Below are 17521 nucleotides of genomic sequence, written 5' to 3'. Positions count from 1 at the left end.
ACAATGGTCAGTCACTATGTGAGCTGAAAATTAATTAAAAATTTTTACATCAGGACTTCAATATTCACACATTTTCCAGGCAATACACCAATACAAAAGATTTCAACCAACACTTAATATAAGATTCGTCAAATGTGAACCCCCAAACCAAACAACAAAACAAAGATGACTACAAAAGATTCCTCTGCCTCCAACACCTACACCCTACCCCTTCCCCCCATCAATGACAAAATTTAATGTACAGGATAGCAAAACAATAATATACACAAACTGTCAACAAAGAGGTCTGACTGTCTATCTTTTAAAATTCGGAAACAAAATTCATGCCGATAATACGTTTTCCTGAAAGTTAAAGAACTGAAACAAAAACTAACGTAAAAGCTGATGTAAACACTAAAAAAAGTACCAAAAGCGAAAACTGTGTCCCAAAATAACTTGTACTCAAAGTGTACCTAAAGTAATTTTCCAATCATCCAACGTCACAAAAATGATTAAAAGTAAGAAAAACTTGAACTTTTAACTGAACCCCCCTCCTCCCCCAAAAAAATTATGCAACATTCATGTGGTGTCTTCTGTTCACAAGTAGGCTACATAAAGTAAAACAATTAAAAAAAAACCAATATTCTTTTCATACAGTGTCACTATGTACACAAATGGAAGCAAAGATGCACAAACAAATCATAATGTACACGTATTCTGCCACAACAACTTCATGTCAAGTTGCTATATATCATGCAAGCTCCCCACCACACTCGCTAATCTCCAACCTGAAACTGAAAGCATAATTACGTACAAGTTAAAAAAAAACAAACCCCCCCCCCCCCCAAACCTGAAAGGGTATCTCTCCCTTTCAACACTTTCATCATCAGACCAACATCCGAACATCTTTCCTATTTTCCCATACCCAAATCTGCCAACCCCTCCATGACCAAAACTGCGAGTTTTTTTCAGAATCTTCCTTAACACTTGGAGTTTATGGTAAAAAAAAAATTCAGAGCCTCCAGAACCCCAGTAGATGAATCATGGGAAAATAAAAGAGTATTGCAAACACGAATTGAATACAATCATAAAAATGTAAACATATTCCAACCAATAATATCACAAAGCTATCTCCCGCTCAAGGAAAAAGAAAAACACTCAATGACATCCCACCCCCCCTCCAAAAAAAAAAAAAAAAAAAAAAAAAATCTCACCTAGACTCTTTCTGTGTCCCCATTCAAGTAGGCCTACTGACAATTTTACAAAAACTATAACACATTTACAAACAGAAACAGATCTGTTTTACGTATAGACTACAATGACTAGATTGACTGTGCCCTTCAGTGGTAAGACCTGGCAATATAACCCCCATATGAAGCTTTCCTTTTTCTGAGTGTCACTTTAGTCACAGCACATGAAAGTTTGCTTCTTCTACTAAAGAGTACATCTGAAAAGGATACTGCCTCATTCAACTTCTTCCTCACTTCATTTCTTTTTCTTGATACATTTACTTTTCTATTTGTCATATAAATTTTGTAAATAATCTTTAGAATCAAAATATTCAAAATACGATGTAAATTCAAGTATTTTATTTACACATTTATAAAATTTAAAACATAAATCTAAGGAAACAAAACAAAACAACCCAGGCATTTGTACCAACTTTGGACAGAGTCACGACAAAGGTCAGGTACTCTCAAACAACAGTATAAGCAAATCATTAATGGGAAGTCAACAATAATCACATACTTCTCTGTAAAAAGACAACCCCCCCCCCCCACACCCCCTCACAAAAAACAAAAAACAGAAAAAAACCCCGAAACAACCAACCAACAAACAACCACATCGTGTGCGTACAACTCTCACAATTCCCCTTTCACCCTGACTCATCACTCACATCCTCCTTCCTGTCCTCTCTCCCTCCATGCTAGACACAAAAGTCTCCCCAGCCATCTCATCCATGGCTTTCTACTCTCTCGGACAAATTTCTCCATCCAACCAACCAACCGTCAGCACACAACATTCTCATCATCTCAAAGAATCCTCGTCAATCTCTTGAGCATACAAATCTTCTGACTCGTACTTGAGGTCTTCCATGGCATCTGTAATCTCTTGCGCTAACTCTTCCAGCCTGAAATAAAAAGAAGCAGCAGCCCTTAAACTAAGAAGCATTTTTCTTTACAACTTTACACATTAAATATTGTAATTTTAATGAGAGAACAAACTATATCAGATCAGCAGAAAAAGAAGATAGAAGACTGCTCCTACAACTCCTTGTTCTCTTCTTCAGACACACTATACACAGCCAGAGTACCGGTAGTCTTTTTGCTCTTTTGCATTTCTCCTAACCAGCATAAATTTGTGTACATTTTTTTGTCCTCATTCATGAAAAGTGGCAAGAAAATTGTAAACATTTATTACTTAGAAAGTCAGCTTACTTCAAATAGAGTTTTGCAGTTTGTAATCAGCTTTGGATTTTCATGACCATCCAAAAAAACATTTGCTAAACTTGGGAATTTACAAGTTTTGTTTAGAATTAGGAAGCAAATGTTATAAACCAAAATGATCAGTATACCGACACATCTGATGATTTCAGCATCATCTTACATTTCCCACGCCAAACACACCACAAAATATAAAATAAACCTGATTGATACGACATATCTTACTTTTGGCGCAGGTTAGTGATCTCCTGTCTAGTTCCCTCATCCTCTGGCTCGTCAGCTGCGTTTTTCCTTGCAATTTGGTAGTCAGCAGTCTGAGGGCAAACATTGGTCTGTTCAAAAGTTTCATTTTGGCAAATATTTGTCATAGTATCAAGAACAGCACGGCAATAGAGTTTCAGTATATTGTACCACATCAACTCAAAAACGGTCACTTGGTGCTAGGAAAGAAGTAAGACTGACAACAGGAACAACAGAGCCAAGAGTTCAGAACAGGAACTTTTCCATCCCCAAAACACAAACTCACAGCAACCTAGAGGACAACAAACTGTAAAAGACGAAGTGAGACACACAAATCTGAAATGATCCAAATAACAATTATCAGAGATCTTAAACTTTCAGTCACTCTAAAATCAGTCCAATATTTCACGTTTTCACCAACTCAGTTTCCAAAGGGATAAAAAATCATTGCAGCCAGCTACAGTATAGCACGGATAGGTTGAACACAGAAGACTCGAAATCACGCACCCGCTGAACTGTGCTTGCATTCCCATTTTTTTCTTCTTCTTAATCTTTGTAAGATATCCTTCAAACTACCGAGGCTGGTCTCGACAAATTTGGGCCATCCGTGTTATATTGTACACAGCAAATGGCCACCAAGCACACTCTATTTTTGTTGATAAAAAAACGGAGTAAGTACACCAAACTGCCGATATTCAAAACCAATTTGTATTCTCCGGTACGGAGACCATGGCCGTAAAACAGGTCCAAAAATTGGTAAATACCAGAAAAACGGGAGCAATAGGCTGCCTTGCAACATCAATTTGAAAAATAAAATAAGTAATCCCCTGCCCCCCCCCCCCAAAAAAAAAGAGCAATGGCAGACAAAACACTCACACTCTTCAGCTTCGTTTCTTCCAACTCTTGAACTTTGTCGATGAGTGCAGAAATTTCCTCCTTGTTGTGTGTGTCTTTCAAAGAGTTTTTGATGTGGATGATTTCCTCCGAGATTCTCTTGAAGGAAATGGTGATTTCAGCAACCCTCTGTTTGTACCCGCTGAAGTCGTACTCGGGCGCTCCTCCGATAAAGTTGTTGAACGCTCTGAGGAGAAGAAGCCATCAACTGTGTTATCGGTTCAAATATGTCTCACAGTTTAAGAAAAGTCTAAAAGAACACATTAGTTCAATACTCTCCTCTACCAGCAAATTTTGTGATAACGTGTGTGAGTTTGGGAGTTGTGAATGTTTTGGTAAATGGTCTCATAAAGTGCATTTTCTGTCTTTGATTTGTCAGTTAAGTTTAGCAATAAATCTGCATTGTACAGTGCTTACAGCCTTCTATGGATCTGGCGCAATATGTAAATTCCGATTACAGACCTGCCACTCTATGAAACCCCAAAATCAGGATCTCAGGGAGAAAAAAATCGGGATCAACAGCAAATCACTAAGGTGACTGCCACAGCTGACCTAAAATTTTTCCAGGGGTGTCCATAAATTCCTTGGCCTAGATCTATATGTCCTCTGGGTGTCTTTGTTTGTTTGCGTGCGGGTGTGTGTGTGTGTGTGTGTGTGTGTGCGTGCGTGCGTGCGTGCGAGTTATCATTATTTTTGGTAAATCCTGAAGCATCGCGTCAAGCACTCCTAGTCCAAGTGTCTACACCCCCCCCCCCCTACCGATAAGTCCCGAAATACATGAACTAAAGTTGACCCCGTCAACTGACGGTTCCCGACACGCAGAACTCAAACGGCGATGATATGTCACGTGACGCGAATGCGCAATTGAAACAATTTTACTAACGGGTCCAATTAACTGCACGTTCACACAAAACACTCTGATGAGTAACAGTCGTTCTACTTCTAGAAAAACGACGGCGGCCGACCGACCAAATGTACCAACAAATCTCATGTGTTCAGACTAAAGAAACGACAATGGCCTTATGTTAGTCTTGTCAGCGCAGTTATATGTAGTTGTGTGAGGGTTAGAGAAAGACTGTCACTCTTCCTAGTGTTTGATGTGAACGCGCTGTTACCAGACCTCGGACAAGGCTTTTTTAAAAAAGTAACAGCGGAACTACGAATATTATCAATTATTAAACGTCCCAAATTGTAACAGTTACAAGACTATCATCGGAGAATTCTGAGTGCGGGAAAAGATCACACACAACTTGGGGCTAGTCAACTACTAAATGCAGCATCGATATTTCGGGAAATAGTGCTCGGAGTTCCTACTGACAAAAAGTTCGACGGGTGCTTCCCGCGATAAAGGAGAAGGCAGAGTAAGTTTTTAGAAAAATCCGGCACAACAGCAGACTGGGACAAAAAATCGGGATACACACGATCGAAATCGGGAAAATCGGGAGGATTGAGATTTGGGGCAAAAAATCTGGATATCCCGACTAAATCGGGATGAGTGGCAGGTCTGCGATTATTATTAGTAGTATTATTATCATTAAACCGAGACAGTTTTCTCCACTCAACAATGTCAGAGCGCTACTATCTCTGTACTGACCCTTTCCCCGGATGTGGGAGACATCAACATCTCAGAAAACCAAGCTTAACATAAACTGACCAATTAGAAAAATATATGTGTCACGGTGCTGTGGAATCAGGCGCTCGTCAATTTTTCGGCCTATGGATTTATTGGCATCATCTAAAAGCTTATTCATTTGCCTTGCTTTCAATAAAAAAAAAAAATACCCAAGTATCTTGAATAAAAGTCGAAATATTTGCCATTGAATGGGGTAGGATCGCCTGGTTTCAGAAGTAAAAAAAGCGGGAGAATGACTGCCAAAGGTTGGTGACTTTCAAAGCTTGAGAGTCCTTGGAAACTAAATTTAAATTATGTGTGCCTTAAATCAACAATTTTCAGTTAAATCCACACAGCAATGTGTTTTAAAATTGACATAAAAGGTGTTGAGGCAAAAAATATTTTTAAAAATAGAAATTGCCTAACAAAAATAAAAATGCCATTTTCTTTGAACTCATTATTTTGACAATTTTGTGCTCGATTTCACCACCATGCCTCACATACATATCTCCTGCTATGTTTCTATAATTTATTCCTAGAAAGCCCAAGATGCATAAAACATGATAGATTAGAATGCTCTTTAAAAAAAAGCATAAAAACTCATCAACAATCGTACTGGATCCACTTTTTATGCATAACAAATCATCTCTTCAGGACACAATAAAGAAAAAAGACAATTGATTTCAGCTTCGCCTTGTAATGGCTAAGAACAGAGCTGAACAAAAAAGATAACAATCAAGTCTCATAAAATCTTTGAAAAGTAATATATATACACAGACCTGCCACTCTTTGAAATCTAAAAATCTGTATCTCAAGGGGAAAAAAATTGGGATTTGATGACAAAAATCGGGATCAAGGACAAATCACCAAGGAGACTGCCAAGCTGACTAAAAACTTTCTTGAGGTGTCCATAAATATTTCCATGAATACGCCCTATGTGTCTGTGTGTGCGCATGCGTGTCTTTTATTATTTTTTAAATCCAGAAGTATCATGTCAAGCACACCCAGTTCAAGTGTCTAACGCCCCCCCCCCTAAAGTCCCAAAAGACACTTCAACCAGTGTTCATGAACTTAAGTTGACCCTGCCAACAGGCAGAATGCAGAACTCCCATACCGAAGTAATGTCATGTGATGCGAACGTGCGACTGCAACAATTTTACTGACGGGTCTTGATGACGAGCCAAACTAATCAGAACTCAGACAAAGCTTGTTTTGGAAGTAACAGCAGAACTACGAATAATCATTATGTCGATATTGAAACAGTTAGCAGGCCATCATCAGCGAATTCTGAGTGGAAACAGAAACTAAAGTAGATCTGGAGAATTTCCAAGTCGGAATGCCAAATCGATACAACTTCCATTGTAGTTAAAAAATAATAACATGTGCGAGGAAAGCTCCAACACAACTTGGGGTGAGTCAACTACTAAATCAGGCATCAATATTTCGGAAAATAGTGCTCCGAGTTGATGCTGACATAAAGTTTAACTGGTGCTTCCCGAGACAGAGAAAAAGGCAGAGTAAGTTTTTAGAAAAATCTGACGCAACGGATGGAACAAAAAAATCGGTGTACACAGGATTGAAATCGTGAAAATCGGGATGCTTGAGGTTTGGGGGAAAAAATAGGGATATCCAGATTAAACGTGGATGAGTGGTAGGTCTGATATAATATATATATATATATATATATATATAAAAAAACCTTTTCAGCCCCACAATACCCAGGAATACTCTTAATCCTAACAAAAGCCCAAGACAGTTAAACAAATTAAACACATTTTTCAGTGACTTACTCTTCAAACAGGTCATAGCCAGCCACTCGCTCGGCTTGAAGTTTGTGAAATCTCCGCAACATGTCAAGGGGGCTGGCGTGACCGTTGGAATGCTTTGGGCTCCCATTTGGGTCTCCAGCAGGACAATTTGCACTGGCCATCTTGAAGACGTACAAAAGGCTACGTAAGCTGAGTGGATCAACACCTGAGGAGAAAAACAATGCAGATTTGCATAATTTAATATGACGACATTTATTCAAATGTATGTTCAACTTATAGAGGTCACAGCTCTACTGGAGTCCTTTGAAAAGAAAATTTTAAAACATGGGGCACAAAATCAGTTTCAACATATTTCACAGGTAACAAATAAAAATAATATAATAAAAATAGAAACAAAGAAAACTCATAAATTTACAACATACAGGAAACTGCAAAAATAAGACACAAATTTTGTCTCAATGGCAAAATATCCAGCAAGCAGTGTGTCCCAGATTTCAATAGTTCCACCCAAAAACACAACACTGTACAATTCAATTTCACTCAAAACTTTCAGCTTCTATTAGTCCAAGCCCATATTTCAAAATTTGGTTCTCCTAAAAATTGTAAAACAACCAAATTCTGTAGATTGATAACATTCTACCCACAGTTTTAACTTTTGAACTCATCTGAACAGACCAGTCACTGACCCTCTTGTTTCAGGGATAACCCATTTAGACACAGTGTAGTAGCTTTACAGCATCATGTTCATCACTGTTCGTGTCCGAATAGTCACAGTCAGGGTTGTCAGTTTGGAGTCAAATCCCAGAAATTAGCATGTCTGGCCCGAAGAATTTTATTTGTCTCTCTACTGGTTCTCTTTTGGCTCCAAACTCCAATTGTTCAAGAAGAAAGGGAAAGAAGAGGCAAGAAAAAAAGGAAAAAAATGAAAGTGAAGAAAAGAGCTTGGATTGCTTAATTATTATTAAACTAAGTAACACGATTTAACGCCTTCGCCCATTTGGTCTGAACAAGTTTCAACCCTTCTACTGCCGAGCAAGAGGATTTATTGTCTGGTGCTTGTGTCTCGTTATCTTTGTACACACTCTGTTCCTTGAACCATAATTCATTGTGTACAGGCAAAGAGTGAGAGACCTGCCATCGTTAAGTGTGTAAACAATTAATGGTCCTGCCCGCAGGCGGTCCCACATCCCGCTCGAAGTAGCATCGGAAGTGAACCTTTTTTTATTTTTGCATAATTATTATTAGGCCTATGCGTTTCCAACCACATGCGGTAAGCCACCAAGGGCCTAGGTGATTTTATCAGCCTGCGAGAGGTCAGGGGGGAGTCCTCGCCTCATGCCCACACCGGGGCGGGAGCTATTCTCACCGGGGGGGGGGGGGGGGGGGGGCAGTGGTGAGAATAAAGGTGGCCTAGTTAGAAAGGAAAGCCTAAAACCTCCTACAATAAGATAGAAGGTCACACTTCTACTTCTATCATGAACCATGGAACTACTCATCATCACATTGTTTCTTTACTTAGTTCATAGAGATCTAGATCTGGAGTCTAGATCTAGAATCTACATCTAGAATCTAGTCATTAGCACAGTAATCACAGCAGCAAGTTGATGAGTAGCCTAGGCTAAGTAGAGATGTAGATATCGAGATCTAGATCTAGATCTAGATTCTATATCTAGATCTAGCTAGATCTAGATCTAGATCTAGATATAGAGCAGAAGTAGTCCTAGCAGAAGAAAAATTAAAGACGCAAAAAGGGGACTTGCTCTGTACTCTTAGACTAGAACGTCAGAATAAGGGATACTATCAACACTAGAGTATAGGTTTCACTTTTACACAGTTCATAATATTTAGCATGCACACACCAATATTGAGTTTGATTGAACCCGATTTTGTCACTGAGTTTTGATCACTTTGGACTTGGATTTATAAACATAGAGTAGTATAGAGTCTAGCCCCCAATGAGGGATTCAACTTTTACTCAGTATAAAATAATACACATTGGCCAAAACAATCACAGGTAATGGACCTTAGCAAAATTCATATATTACCTTTAGAATAAGCCTATATCACGGGTAAAACGAAACAGAATCTTAAAATAATATTCAAGAACGAAGAACACAATCCATGATCATGTTCGAGGAATATGCACCATTATCAAGTTTAAAATGAGGAAGTAGAATCTAACGGAGTAAAATTTCACTGTTGCGAGAATTCCCCTAAAATGAGGTTAAAATCTTTCAATACAAATTTTAAAATTTAAAAATCTTATTAAGTTATTTATTTGTCATATTTTAAAGTTAGAAATGAAATTATTTCTATTTTTTTATACCTTTTGTTTTGGTTGTTTTCCACGATAAGAAATGTTTTTAAAAACATATCTAAAGTTTGCTTTTCTAAAGTGTTGCAGGAGTCAGCATTAAAAAAACTTTGTATTTTCATTCATTCAGCATTCATTCAGCATTGTTGTGTTTCACAGCCCGTATTTATAACACTGTCACACTAATGTCAATTCTCTGCTGTTTGGCCTACCAATTCTCAACAATTCATCCCATGTGTTTGGGCTAAATCTTAAACAGCACAGGCTTCTAAGCTCAGTTTTTCACGATGTTTCACACTGCTCTGAGTACTTCATTATGGATGGGTGACGTAAGTTCAGTTCGAGATCGTTAAACTAAACTTAAACTAAACAAAGTTAAAATAAGTAAATAATAAAAAAAAAATTGTGTGCCCCGTGAAAGGTCTCAGTTGTCGGAAATTTAGGATATTGAATTAAGGTAATTTTATTTTAGCAAGTGATAAGTGGCTAGAATCCATCCTCCGGCCTCGCACTATAGATCGATGGCTACTATATTCCCCGGCGTCACATAGAGTTGCATGTCGCTTCTCCACAGCTTTCCGTCTCTCCTGTGGCACCTTGTGGCCTTACACAAACACTCATCAGGGTCGGCATTTCTTCAGAATGCAATTCACTGTTGTCTGTGTCCGAGGTGACAGCACCAGAGAAGCGCCAACAACCTTCAATCCCAACCAGAAGTACAAGACGGCCCATCTGGCATCTGGCTCTAATCTCAATTGCAACAGTGTGGCCATAACATGCCGACAGGGGAGATGGAAATTAGCTATGGAGAAGTGACATGTGCAACTATATATGGCACTGGAGAAAAGCCATCGATCTATTGATGGTGCGATGCTGGAGAATAGCCACTTGTGTTATTTTATTGTAGCAAATTCAATGCTGAACACACTTATTTTTTAGTTCTTTGAATATTTTGAGTAGTTTTAAAGATATATATGCCACATTTTGTAACTCAGGGTATAAAAACAGAGTTTGGAGAGAAACCCAATTTCTAGTGCACATTTTGAACCTTTGGTAAAATTAATACAAAATCCCGCAAAAAATAATTAAACAAATATTAAGACTCAAAATGTTATAAAATTCTTTCGATATGTTTTTAAGAAGGTTAAAAATGTGTTTTCTGATGGAACTTCTTGCCTTTTCACACCAATGCTCAAAATACGCTTTGCCGACAACGGGGACCTTTCTCCAGACACACACACACAAATATTCTCACTTTCACTTTCTATTAGAAATCTTTGTCTAACTGTACTGTACTGTACTCTGCCTCAGCAGTTTGCATAGTCTAGAAATAGTAGCATGGCACTTTTTGCCGCTCAGTAATTTTATTCACTTTCATTTTTCCTGGATTCGAGTAATGAGGTAAGTGGTAAGGGTTCTAAGGCATACAGACTAGAGGGATAAGGTTAGGCAAGGGAGCTTAAGGTCAAACCTAACCCTCCTAACAATTAATCTACCGTAAACCACTTTCAAAGCTGTACGTTGTCATTGGAAACCAGCAAATATGAAAAGAACAAGCAGATCTGGAAGATTGTCATACTCTGTCCCCAAGAGCCTACAGACTGAACAAAGCTTGCCTACTTCTCCTGATCTCGTATGATGTTACAAGTGATAATTTATAATGCCAGCCAGTGTCTGTGACTTTATTATGGTGATCATACAATGTTAAAACACCACAAAAAAGGGATTCTAGTTCATGAATGACATAATCTGTGGTTTTACTAAGAAAAACTGATTATTCATGGATCTCGATGAAGTTTGGCGCTTATTTATTGCTCTTTTCTGGTTGATTCTTATCTCTGTTTACATTAATTCTATCTTTACAATTGTCTCAAACCATAATTTTTGAGAATTAATATTTAATTTTCATTTGAACTAGATCTATATTATTGCCAATGTGGATTGCACATGCGGATATTCTCTACACTTAATGTGCAGCTCTACTGTACACAAGGTTTTATTGCATGCTTTGTTTAGTGCGTTTGTCCATTTCGTTTTGAATTCGTGATTTGAGTCACCCTGTGTCTTGTGTTTCGATGTAGGGAAGTATGTGATTTACTATGTTCGATAATTTACCTAAAAGTATTCACATCATCATCATGTTGACATACCCTATGTATAATACATTATTCAAATAAGTTAATAATTTTTATACTCTCTTTTCTCCAACAGCTGGATGAAGATTTGGATGAGCAGTCAATCATCAATGCCTTCGCACAGTTTGGAGAAGCTGTGGTTACTGTAAAACTGGTCAAGAAAAACAAAAGCGGGTCAAGTTCCAAGTATGTTCACTATCCACTTTATTTAGTTCTCAATTTTGTGAAAATTGCCGTGTGGATTTATTAGAATTCATAATGAATGTGGGGTTAATTGTTGTGCATGTTTTGTGTTGCTCTTGGAAAGTACTTCTTGTGCTTCTTTTACTTCATCTTTCTTTGCCAATGTAAATTGTTTTTTAATGGTATAAATCCTATTCTACTACATGTAAGACATGGTATTATAGTACAACTTTCAATGTTTGCTCCAGGACTACTGTACAACGTGATAATCCTGGCATTGCATTTGCACTTGGTAATGTTTTTGTTCCGACCTCTCATTTCATCCAGTATCATGTAAATTCTTGTTCGAGTACATTGATAATATCTCTGGACTTTGCCCAAAAGAAGAGGGAGTTTATCAAAAGTTTCTTCCAAAAATTCCCAATCCCTGTCAAATGATGATTTTAAGTGTGGTGTTTCATACAGTAAATTTGTATCAAAGGCTTGGACGGAGAATTTTTATTTGCTTATATTCTTATTCAATCTCTTCCTTTAACAAACAGGGATTATCTTTTTCGGGTTCTTTTCCTTTTATTTCTATTATTTTCAGAAGAAAAAGTCTAAATGAAACTATTCTAATTTTTAAAAATGTTTTAATTTAACCTCAATTTTTTTTTTGATTGCCAGTGCTACTTTATAAATTTTTAGATATTTTCACAAAATACTAATGGCATCCCTGAACAAAAATAATCAAACATCAACTCTGTCTTTTGTACTTTTCTAGTTTATGTACTGCTTTATGTTCCAGCTCAAAGCCAAGTAATTACTGCTTTGTGGAGCTGAGCGATGTGGACACAGCACAGAGGGTATTGCACAGGCTGAACGGAAAGTACATCCCAGGACATTCTGGGGTATGTGAGCATCTGTGAAGTTTTCACTGTAGTTGTAGACTCGTTTTGGTGCTGGTTTAGTGGCTGGTCCACTGTGATACGGCTGTCTCCTAGTAAGTCCAGCCTGATCACCCATGGTTTACTGCACTGCGTAGGTCCCACCTGATTAATTATGCTAATGACAGCGTTGGGGGCATTTAGTAGATCAAATACAGTGGCACTTACAAATAATGTGATGTGTGGTAGGGTGGATTGCTTCATTTTGCTGTTTCATTTAGATTGAAATATTTTGTGGTGGTACAGATTACGATTGAAAGTAAGTGAAGCAATATAAGTGACCAGATGGGACTTTTTAAAAAGAACACAACTTTCCACCCACACACTCACAAAAGCATTTAGAAATATCGCGGTGGACCATCAACTAAACCAGTTGTCAGACCAGTCTGATAGGCCGGTAACTAGATCAGTTGTCAGATCAGTCTGGTAACTAAACCAGAAACATCACATTGGATCGGCAACTAAACCAGCACCCTCATCTTCTTGTTAGTATGTTTATGCTTTGTTCTCTGCTCGTGAATAATGGAATGGTACCCATCCTTTTATCAGTTTATTGTTTGTACTCATGAATAATTTTTCGTCTAGATATGTATTGTTGAAGCCTTTGAATTGATTTGTGGTACACAGGTGGGGTATGTGAGCATCTGTGAAGTTTTCACTGTAGGTGGGATACATATAGCTGAAAAGAAAAGTATTGTTTACATTCCACGTACAAGTTCAGCAGTAGTGTACTGTAACTGTGTAAAGAACTTTTATAGGTGGTTGGAGGTTGCCACTGGTAGGTCCGACTTCTTTTCTTTCCCTCTGCTGTTTCTGTCTTGCTTTTTCCCTACACCATATGACTGTTATTGTGTCGATGTGCTACTCTTTCCAACTCAAATGAACTTTTTTTGTAATGCTGTCTTCGAAATACTGGACTGTTACATTTGAAAGCTGTTGGGTCTTTGTCATATTTTTTTTCCACCTTTGATCAACAGTTGTGGAAATTATGGATTTATATGGTCTCTTCAAGAGTTTGATGCAGTGGCATAGACCATTCCAAATCAACAAAGGGATGTTTCCTTGTTACTGACAGGTCATCTTTGATAACTTAGGGATGAGAGAATTGCTTGTGAATACAGAAAAGTCTGTATTGTATTCATGGAGAATAATTTGCTTTGAATTTTTATTCACAGAAACGCTTCAAGCTAAATCCTGCCAGCTATGGACGAGAACATGAACTTTTGTAAGTTTTATGAGATCGTGAAAGTTTTAGAAGAAATGTTTGAAAACTTGCACGATGTGCATTTGCAAGTTGTTACATGTGAACATATGATCTTTCCCTCCTTTTCCTATCCCAGCCTTGTCTCTTTTGAAAATACTTCTGGCTTCCCTTCCCTGTCATGCATTATATCCTTGTGGGTGACATAGCTTTTAGTTCTCATTTTGTTGTTTCAAGTTTCATTGTATTATGTGGCGCCGGTAGTCAGTGACTACCCCCTGGGGCGGTGCTACTGACTGTAGTGTCTTTAGGCCATTCCCAAAGGGGGGACATTTCTCGTTCAAGCACAGTAAAATTGTAAATGGGCTGATTCATCATGTCACGCTTTTAACTGTGCCTGATCTACAACAGGGAACTACTGCTTTTTCTTTCCTAATCCTTACTGTTGTCATTTTCCTCTACTTCTTTTGTATGTTTGTCACACTTGTGACCTGCTATTTCCGGGGTGCCTTGATAGTCGAAGCAGACCTTGTGCTGTTGAAGCTAGAGAGGTGAGCAGAGTAAGTCTGATTCCCTGTAAAGACTTCTCTGTTGACACCCACCCCTTGGCGCTCATATGACCTTATGCAGTTGCGAGCGCCGTAAAACCCTCTACTAAAAAAACAAAAAACAAAAAACTAGTCAGTGACTGGGCTGTCGGACTTGTTTTTGTCAGGTTGTGGTTTTTGGAGTTTGAGGCTCAGCTTGGTCCGACGTTGTGTCCTTTGGAAAGGCACTTTATACAAATTTTCCTCACTTCGCCCACATGTGAATGGGTACCTGGCTATTAAAACGGAAAGATCTTGTCAGTACAGTATTGTTTTAGCACTTGTAAAGAAGCAGCTTGCACTGTATGCTTTACCAGGAAGTTGAGACTGTTTTGGTATGTTATCATGTCTGCTGGGGTAATCACATAGATTGTAAAGCAGATAAAGTTTGCTGTTGAGCAGGAACTTATGCAGATACAAAAGCTATTTATTGTTATTGTAATTATTATTATCACCATTTGTTCCAAAATTATCAAAATTCATTTAACTAGATTTATTTGTGCTAGATATGACTTGAACACAAACAGTAGAGGTTCGGCCTCAGTGTGTCAGTGTCAAGGTTTTCAGGCAGTTCTGTTTTTATAATACGAATACAGTCGAACCTGCTCTTACAGCCACCTGTATAAGACTATCACCTGTAGAAATGGCCACTTCCCATTTCCCCAATCCCTTGCATTTTTAAAAAAACATTATAATGACATTGTCTAAGACAGCCGCTTTTCTTAACAATAGGTGGCCATCCTAGACAGTTTTGACTGTGTATAACGTTTACACAGCCCTCAACCTGAAGTAAAGAACTTACTTAGGCTCAAAGCGCTTTATAAATACAAGTAGCAACTCATAAACAGTATATTATGTTCTGATTAAAACTTATCTCAGTACTGAAAGGCTGTTTTAAAAAGAAAATTTGGGAAGGGGGGGGGGTCTTTTTTTCCTGTTCCCCTGAATTCCTACATGACATTTATTGATCCCTTTTTTCTTTTTTCTCCTTTTGTCTCCTTCTTCGTGGATGGTTGGTGGGTGTCTAGTGTGATTTGCTCCTTCTTTTGCTACATATCTGTTGTCCTTATATCTCCTTCTTTTTTGTGTTTGTTACTCCCTTGTAACACTTTTAATCTTAAGAACTTATATGACCTAGTTGTGTTTTGCAAAAACAAATCTTCTTTTTCCAGGCCGGAGTTTTCGTTGTATGTTGGTGACCTGTCCTGGGATATTGACGACTACGAACTGTTCGCTTTCTTCCAGAAGAGGTACAAGTCTGTGCGAGGGGCCAAAGGTGGGTGGATTACCGTAAACAGAAATGTTTTACACAAAAGTCACTTTCTCCTCTACTGGTTTGTTTGTGTGAAAGTGCCAAAAAAAGTTCATTGGAACATTTTTTGAAAGTGCCCAGTACCAAAAAGTTAATTGAAACATTGTTTGGAAGTGCTAAAAAAGCTCTTTGGAACATTGTTTGAAAATACCAAAAAAGTTAATTTGAACATTGTTTGAAAGTAACAAAAAATTTCATGGGAACATTTTGTGGAAGGGCTAAAAATATTCATTGGCACATTGTATGTGTGAAAGTGCCAGAAAAAGCTCACTGGTACAATGGCAGTCGTTCAAAGAAAGAAAGCCAATAACAGACAGAAATAATAGATGAGAAAGAAATGGGGCTGACCAAGGCCTGCTTCAAACCTGCTACCCTCTTTACAGGGTCATTCAGGAGGCAGGCTGCTTTCACCCTACCTGTCGGAGTCAACCGAGTCTGACTGAGATACAGCGTCCCAGAAAACAGGCACAGATACTCGATATGATAACTTCCCCACTTACAAATGCAGCTCATATTGTATTTTTGGTGCCACAGCGAAGAGCAATTACACCACAGATGCCAGTCAGTAAGAGGAAACTCACCTCTGTAACTTCTGTCAAAAGTAAAATTAATCAAGCACAAGTTGTGTTAACAGACATGAATCTATTCATGTTTTGGTAGGCTATCTCTTCAAAGGATTTTGTCTGTTGGTGTTAGCTGGTGTGACAAGAAACTTTCCACCATCCTTTTGATTGCCCTTTTTTAGCCAGTCTCTTATTCATACTCAAATGTGTGTTTTTTGGTATCATGTTGAGCTATTTCACAAGGCTTCCAGTTAACTTGTCACACTGTGAAGTTGTCACATACCTCCAGTGATCTCATCACATACTCAAACTTGTAAAAAACGTGTGGCGAGTTCACAGTGGATTGGGAGGCAAACCCACACATGTCCACCTTTAATTAATAATTAATATTTTTAAAATACAAAACCAGAGTTTATTCAATCGAAATGTACACGTGTCAATTTTTCTGTTTCAACATTTTAAAGAGAAAACAGACAAACAGGTGCAATATATTAAACCTGTAAAAAATTTGCATGTCCTTACTGTATGCAATAAAGCAAATCTAAAATGGCACAAGATAGCAGGTGTGGTGCAGGTGGTGTGACGAGTTCACTGTTACTTGGATACTTTTTTTTTTTGGTGAACTCGTCGCACGTTTTTCAGCTGTGTCGACTTCACCGTGTGACGAGTTCACTGGTTCCCTTTCACAAATGACCATGGTTCAAATCCCCAATGGGTTGTTTGAGGAGCATTCAAATCTCTCCGCCTACTGGGCTCGGTTCTATCAGAGATATACGTTCACTTCAAAGTCCGTCCTTTTTAGTGCTCTTACAGTTTTGAAAAAGGTGTGAAACTTTTACATTTATGAATGATAATGTCTCTCCCTCAGTTGTGAATGATCAGGCTGGGAAGAGCAAAGGCTACGGTTTTATTCGCTTCTCGGAGGAAATGGATCAACAGAGAGCTCTCATAGAGATGCAGCATATGACTGGCCTTGGCCGCAGGCCCATCAAAGTCAGTTTAGCATCGATCAAAAGGTAACAGATACAGCGTATGTGTTTGTTTGTTTGAGAAATGAGAAGCAGTCATTTCAGTGCCCAGAAAAAGGAAGACGGAAAGACAGAAATTGTAGAGGAACAGTGGAGAAGTAAGACCTATCAGTAGCACCCTCCAACCAATTGCAATCAATGTGTGGACTGCACTTGTTATTTTTCAACCTGTATTTGGAATCAGTATCTTTGGACGGTGATCTTCATACTTTTTACATCATGTGTACGTTTCAATCCTGAGCCACTTTTCTTTATTTCAGCCAAAATACTTGAGAATATCAGGGTTAAAATGTGTACATGATGTAGTGATGCAGCATACAATTGGCCTTAGCCG

The 17521-nt window shown here is 38.3% G+C and overlaps 2 protein-coding genes across 2 annotated transcripts in view; one reads left to right on the top strand and one right to left on the bottom strand.

Moving 5' to 3' along the window:
* Positions 1-610: 610 nt before the first annotated feature.
* Positions 611-9107, bottom strand: LOC101854745 (required for excision 1-B domain-containing protein). The gene is made up of 5 exons (XM_005106991.3): positions 8984-9107; positions 6960-7143; positions 3540-3744; positions 2649-2737; positions 611-2110 (listed from the first exon to the last, which is right to left on the bottom strand). Exons 2-5 carry the CDS (start codon positions 7097-7099, stop codon positions 2008-2010), a joined length of 537 nt encoding a protein of 178 aa, XP_005107048.1. The 5' UTR covers positions 7100-7143; positions 8984-9107; the 3' UTR covers positions 611-2007.
* Positions 9108-9343: 236 nt separating this feature from the next.
* Positions 9344-17521, top strand: part of LOC101854524 (tRNA selenocysteine 1-associated protein 1) — a 15064-nt gene continuing 6886 nt past the window's right edge. Inside the window, exons 1-6 of the mRNA XM_005106990.3 lie at positions 9344-9581; positions 11464-11573; positions 12358-12460; positions 13672-13721; positions 15457-15560; positions 17028-17175. Coding sequence (XP_005107047.1) covers positions 9540-9581; positions 11464-11573; positions 12358-12460; positions 13672-13721; positions 15457-15560; positions 17028-17175 — 557 coding nt within the window. The 5' untranslated portion in view covers positions 9344-9539. The remainder of the gene's footprint in view (positions 9582-11463; positions 11574-12357; positions 12461-13671; positions 13722-15456; positions 15561-17027; positions 17176-17521) is intronic.

Source organism: Aplysia californica, unplaced genomic scaffold, assembly GCF_000002075.1.
Source record: "Aplysia californica isolate F4 #8 unplaced genomic scaffold, AplCal3.0 scaffold00568, whole genome shotgun sequence".
Taxonomy (NCBI): domain Eukaryota; kingdom Metazoa; phylum Mollusca; class Gastropoda; order Aplysiida; family Aplysiidae; genus Aplysia; species Aplysia californica.
Note: the sequence above shows the minus strand (reverse complement) of the source record. Positions and strands in the feature narration are given on the sequence as shown.